This window comes from Lathyrus oleraceus, chromosome 7, assembly GCF_024323335.1.
Source record: "Lathyrus oleraceus cultivar Zhongwan6 chromosome 7, CAAS_Psat_ZW6_1.0, whole genome shotgun sequence".
In the NCBI taxonomy this organism is placed as follows: Eukaryota; Viridiplantae; Streptophyta; class Magnoliopsida; order Fabales; family Fabaceae; genus Lathyrus; species Lathyrus oleraceus.
This window is the reverse complement of record NC_066585.1, coordinates 350,864,156-350,870,905: the sequence shown is the minus strand read 5'-3', so window position 1 is coordinate 350,870,905 and position 6,750 is coordinate 350,864,156. Positions and strand designations below refer to the sequence as shown.

Sequence of the window (6,750 nt, the reverse complement as noted above, 5' to 3'; positions counted from 1 at the left end):
TTTACCATATAATGCAGCCAATTAAACACCTACAAACTCCCCCTTTGGCAAATTTTTGGCTAAAACACTTTGATCCCCATAACAGAGTTCATGGCAGCGGAATACTACTAGCTAATACACTCAGAGTGGCAGCACACTCACACACATGGAAGTTAAATAAAAACTTCGCATAGCAGCACACACATATTAGAAGTTGCACCTAAACTTCAACATCAGCTGCAGGGGGGGGGGAAGTTAAATAAAAACTTCACACACATATCAGCATACACACAGAAGCTAAATACACACTTCATCACACAGCAGCTGTAGTAGGGGAAAACTTCAATCTGTCATGAATGGGAACCTGTTTTAATAAAGTTTAACAATGTAAACTTCGGTTGTCCTGGGGTATCACTTGTCACTCCCCCTTTTTGTCAAAAATGTTGCCAAAGCAACACTTTAATTTACAGATCCACAAATAGTAATTTGAATTACACACATGACAGAAAAAAAACACAAAAGAAGTGATTAATCCTTAGCCTCATCATCAGCCTCCTCATCGTCCTGCTCTTCAGAGCTGGCCTCTTCCTCCTCCTCAGCCATTTGCCCTTCAGCTCCATCCGTGTCCTCAGTAGTAGACTCCAGCTACAAGATGAGTTGTTCCAGTGCATGCTTTCTAGCTCCCAGCTCTTTGCAGGTCTCTTTGAGAACTGTAATAACATCAGCTTTGTCTGGTTGGTTGCCAGCTTTGGAAGTCTCTCCCGATGTCAAGACAATGTCAGGGACATGCTTGCCCAGGAACAGTTTGTAGCTGAAGGCCAATGGACTCTCTCTTCTTTTCACGAAGTCATTATCTGTCAGAATGTGTGGAAATTGATTCAGCACAATTCCACATATGAGAGATGGAAAGGCAATGAGTCCCTTCACACTAAAGCTCCCAGCATGCTTCATTGTCTGATCAAATATGTAAGCACCATAGTTCACCCTTGCCTTGGTTCCCACTGCATAGATGAACTTCCCTAATGCCACAGACACAGTTGACTTGTGGTTAGTGGGGACCCAGTTGGCTGCTCCAACTTTGTGTAGCATTGCATACTTGACACTTAGTTGGCTGGCTACTAGCTTCCCTTTGAGAGGCCACATTCGGACTTGCTTGGCTGTGATGACTTGACAGACTGTATTGTCAGTCACTTCAAGCTCAGGTTGCTCTTCATCCGCTCTTCCCAGATACTGATTTATCATAGAGGGGGAAAAGGTCACACATTTTCCACGCACATAGACCTTTCGAAATTCCTTGGATCTCCCATCAGCACACTCCTCTGACAGATTTACAATAAACTCCTTCACTAAGGTCTCATAGCACTTAGGAAGTTGTGACATAGTTCTTATCAAACCTGCCTCCTTGATGAGATCCACAATCTCTTTACAGTCCAATGCATTCTGTGCCAGTTCTCTTTCCAATGCCAGCCTCTTGTGGTATACATACTTCCACCTGTTAACACTGGAGGCAAAGTGGAAGGACACATTGTCAATGGGAACTTCTGGGACACTGGTTGCCAACCTACTGGAAGAGGGTTTCTTCCTGGACATGGATGCTGTGACATCACATGGGGCATCAGATTCAGACTCAACCACCACAGCTTTGGTCTTCAACTTCTTAGGCACCTCTTTGCTCCAAGCTTTTGTAGGACCATAGCTTTTCCTCTTGTGTGTACTCTCTGACTCTGGTTGCTTTTGAGGATTTGTTACACCAACCTCCTTGGAGGGGGACTTCAGCTCCACAACCTTTTTCTCCCTTCTGGTCCTGACTCTCTTGGCTATCCTAGGGACAACTGTAGCCAGAAGTTCATTGTCTGAGAGCTCTTCCACGTTAATCGTCTCAGCCCTAGGATTGTCCTCAACACTTTGAGTGACATTGGCCTTCTCACTTCTCACTTTGCCTGAGGGTTTTTCAACCTTTGATCCCTCATGAGCATCTGGTTGCTCAACATTGTCAGTGACATTTTGCCTCAACACAACAGCTTTATCTTGACATGCAGCAATGTCAGGAATGATTGTGTTCAAGGGAACAGAAACCCCAGGAACATCTCGATTGCCAGATAGTATCTGAGTGACGATAGTTGCAATGGAGTTATGTACATACCTTGACCCTTCCCTTGTGTGTTCATCAAGAGCGATTTCTGATGAAAACCCGGTGACCGTTTCCTTAGGTCTTCTTGCATGGGACGAAGTTGCTGCGTCCACAACTGGATCCTCCCGGGTAGGGTGGTGAGACTCGGTGCTGTGAGAATCAGACATGGTGGTGTACGAGGAGGTGTCGGATTGACGAGCCATGCTGAATATTTGAGAGGGAAGATGAATCATTTCTTTGGACGAGGGTTTGCACGAGTGGAGAATGAAACGACTGAATGTGAACCACTTTGTGCAAGAGTAAGGTCTATTAGATTTTGACCACTCAGCGCTCACCATTTGTTTAATAATTTGACTTATTAAACAGTAGCTAACTAACTTCATTAGTTGCTATAACTTTTCAGACGCACGCATTCCCTTTTTGTCCTTACTGTACAATGTCATGACATTCTGGGTGACATTGTACTCTGTCTGCATCAGGTTCCTCCAAACTAGAGGTGACCACCTGCCTCCACAAGCAAGGTACTGAGTTTCTGCAGACGTCAATAACACACACCTCTGTCTATCCCTTGCTGTCATATCAGTTGTATGATGGCCAAAGGGAACCAAGTGCTCATTACTTTTGAGCAGACAATTTCCATAGTCTGTCCTTTTATCTAAAGACAGATATGAGACTCTTCTCATAGTTCCCTTGGAAATGCTCTTCTTCACTCCTTTTACCTGAGGGGCATCAAGTTTTCCTTGTCCCACCTTCCCTTCCTGATCTCCCTTGGCCAACAGACACTTGGGAGGGTTGATAGAATCTCTAGATTTCCATAGATAGCAATTATCTTTGGATCTATCTCCTCTCATCACTTCTTGATTGCTCCCATTCAACACCACACATCCTCCCTTGGTAAATTCCACCTTATATCCTTGGTCACACAGCTGGCTTATGCTTATGAGGTTAACAGTTAGTCCTTTTACTAACAATACATCACTCAATTTTGGAGCTTCTGGACAGTCCAGCTTCCCAACACCCATGACTTCTCTTTTAGTTCCATCACTTAATGTCACAGACTTGGTGTTAGAGGGATGTAGATTCACCACTAGGTAGTTCATCCCAGTCATATGCCTTGAGCAGCCACTATCAAGGTACCAATCTTGTCTGATATGTCCCCTTGAAGAGGTGTGAGCAAGGTTAGCAACACACTTTTGATTCTCAGGTGAGAAGTGCATCTTAGATGCCAGCTGCTTAGGATTGACCTGAGGTGTCTGCTTAGCCGCCCATGTTGGTCTCTTAATGGGGGCATTATGAGTAGACACCTTTTTCTTGGGCCTACCTTGAGAGGTCTGGTTTGGGTAACCATGCAGCCGGTAGCAGAATGGTTTTATGTGACCGAATCTACCACAGTAATGACATTTCCATCTCTTGAATTTCTTCTTCTGATGATTGTTCATTCTGGTTCCTCGATGTTGTGACTTTGGATGAGACTTCCCTTTGGATTTCTGAACATTAGCCTTTGGGCGTTTGCGTTCAGTTGAGGATCTTTTCCCAAAGCCTAAACCAGATGTGTTTCCAGACTTCTGTCCTGTCTTCAGGATTTCTTCCAAGGTGTCAGATCCCTTATTCAACATCTTGATGGATTTGGTCATTTGGTCTAGCTTAGAGATCAGCAACGAAATCTCATCCTTCAGACCCTCTATGACTTTCAGCTGCTCTAGTTTTTCAGCTTCTAGTTCTTTGATGAGTTTCTTATGCTTTTCTCCTTGGATGCAAACTTCTGCACTTTTAACACATAATTCTTTATATGAGGCAGCAAGCTCATCCAATGTGAGTTCATCTCCACTTGAGTTATCCTCTGAGGCACAAACACTGGTTAGAGCAGTGACTTGTTTGGCCGATTCTCCTTCAGATTCACTCTTAGTGTCTTCTTCTGACCAGTTGACAGATAGCCCTTTCCTTTGCCTCATGAGAAGGATAGGGCAGTCAGCCTTACTATGACCATATCCTTCACATCCATGGCACTGGATTCCCTTGCCTTGGTTGGCCTTTTCTTCATGAGTTGATCTTTTCTTTATGTCAGACGGGATGTTCTTGACATTAGACCTACCCTGTTGATCAACTTTCTTTATGAGCTTGTTGAACTGTCTCCCAAGCATGGCTAAGGCTTCTGATATACTTTCATCACCTCCAGTATATCCTTCTCCTATAAAGGCTATGCGTTTCTTCTTCTCAGCATATTCACCTAAGCCCATTTCAAAGGTTTGGAGAGAACCAATGAGCTCATCTACCTTCATATTGCTGATGTCCTGAGCCTCCTCTATGGTAGTGACCTTCATAGCAAACCTCTTAGGCAAGGACCTGAGAATCTTTCTTACAAGTTTCTCTTCAGTCATTTTCTCACCTAGTCCACCAGAGGTGTTTGCAATTTCAAGAATATTCATGTGAAAGTCATGAATAGTCTCCTCCTCTTTCATCCTCAGATTTTCAAACTTGGTTGTCAACATCTGAAGTTTGGACATCTTCACCTTGGAAGTACCTTCATGAGTTACCTTGAGGGTATCCCAAACTTCCTTAGCTAGTTCACAATGGTGCACCAGCCTGAAGATGTTCTTAGTGATTCCATTGAACAGTGCATTCAAGGCTTTGGAGTTTCCAAGAGCTAATGCCTCTTGTTCCTTGTCCCAATCTTCTTCGGGAATCTGCACACTGACTCCATCTTCACCAGTCCTCGTTGGATGTTCCCATCCCTTGTTGACAGCTCTCCAGACTTTGCTGTCTATAGACCTTAAGAAGGCTATCATGCGAGGCTTCCAGTCATCATAATTAGATCCATCCAACATGGGTGGTCTGTTTGAGTGTCCTAAATCCTTGTCCATGGTACTAGAAAGTAACTTCCCTAGATCTCACCCAGAACTTCACAGGCAGGGTGCCTGCTCTGATGCCAATTGAAATTCTAGTTATCAGACTTTGGATGTCACACTGGTTGTTATGACATCCAATTCTGCACAGACAGGGATTATGCAGAACTTAATAGTAAGTGCAGTAAATAACACAAGTAATTGTTCACCCAGTTCAGTCCAACATGACCTACATCTGGGGGCTACCAAGCCAGGGAGGAAATCCACTATTAGTAGTATCAATTCAAAGCTAAACTCACCCGTTTACAACTTATCACTTAATCCCTACCCAATGCAATTTCAATCTTAACCTAAGATCAGAGTTCCTACTCACTCCCCCTCAATCACCTCAGTGATATTAAAGACACTTTGAAGTCACACTTCAAAAACAACTCTTGATTATGCTTCACAGCTTAAATCAAGATACACAGCACTCACGCTTAAAAGCTTTGAGTGACACAACACTTACAACTCAATGAACACCCTATGCCAAAGCAATCATCTACTTGATAATGGCTTGGCTTACAAGATACGTCTAATACAAGACACACAAAATACAGCAGTGAAGTATAATGGACACACTGACTCTTCACGCTTCAAAATCCCCAAGACTGAATGAAGGAATGCCTTCCTTTTTATATTGCAGCACCTGGGCTTTTGCACCTGTATTTTCCTGAATTTTAGGTCACACAAGTTCCCTCAAATTCAACATTTAGGTTGCTAACAAATAGGCTATTTGTTAGGTTCATTGAATGTAGCTTGGTTGTTGATTTCCTGGATTTTCTCTCAGCTGTTGAATCCCTAAAGAATAGCCTGAGAAAAAGCTGAAACAGAAAACTGAACAACCTACAATTTAGCATATGCTGTCAGGCACGAATGTCACGACATTCAGCTTGACATCAAGGTCCATATGCTGAGTCTGTTTTTCCAGAAAACAGACTGTACAATTTGCTGACCTGTACATGATCAAACTGACCATACTACAGTAACAGCTTACATTAGTAAATGTCAAAGTGTCCAACTTAACATTTACACATTTGGCCTTAAGTTAGTTATGTTATTCTCTTGAAGAACAAACTAAGTTATATGTTGAAGTATAGCAGAACACCACTCTGCCTAATCTTCACCAGCTGCTGTTAATGATGAATGTCACAACATCCAGTTTGACATTCAGTCAGTAGGCCTTATGCCAGGTCTGGTTCTTCCTTGATAACCAGACTGCAAATGAATACTAAGTTCTAACAGAACTTCTGTTCCTTAGTATCTGTTGACAGGAATGAATGTCACAGCATTCAATAGTCCTGTGTTAGCTAGTCCTGCAGTAACTACAATGTAGTCACACTTACATGTCATGACATCAGTCAAGACATTAGTGTTTTACCATATAATGCAGCCAATTAAACACCTACAATAAGGTTGATCACTCCAACAATCATTAGTTTGTTCAATCATTTTTCATTTGTAATTTTTCTTGTTTGTCATTTGTAAATATTCACTGGTAATAAACTCGCTTGTTTTTGAATAATAATGAAATTGAAATAAATATGCATGTTTTGAATAAATCCATTCATGTCCACTCATACTTCTCATTGGTATCAAACTTTTATTAAGCAAAATCAAAAGGATAATGACGAAATTGGAAACACGAAATCACTGCACGTACGCTTTTGAATAGAACCTTGCTGATAATGTAAGGCATTGTTTCAAATCCCTAAACACTGGAGTTGTAAGGAAGATAATCCCTAGTTAACCCCTTTG

At 42.3% G+C, this 6,750-nt stretch overlaps 1 protein-coding gene across 1 annotated transcript; it reads right to left on the bottom strand.

The window, feature by feature from the left end:
- Positions 1-507: 507 nt before the first annotated feature.
- On the bottom strand, positions 508-2,313 carry LOC127103784 (uncharacterized). The gene is made up of 2 exons (XM_051041018.1): positions 1,504-2,313; positions 508-624 (listed from the first exon to the last, which is right to left on the bottom strand). The coding sequence occupies exons 1-2, from the start codon at positions 2,311-2,313 to the stop codon at positions 508-510; spliced, it is 927 nt and encodes a 308-aa protein (XP_050896975.1).
- Between the last annotated feature and the right edge of the window lie 4,437 nt (positions 2,314-6,750).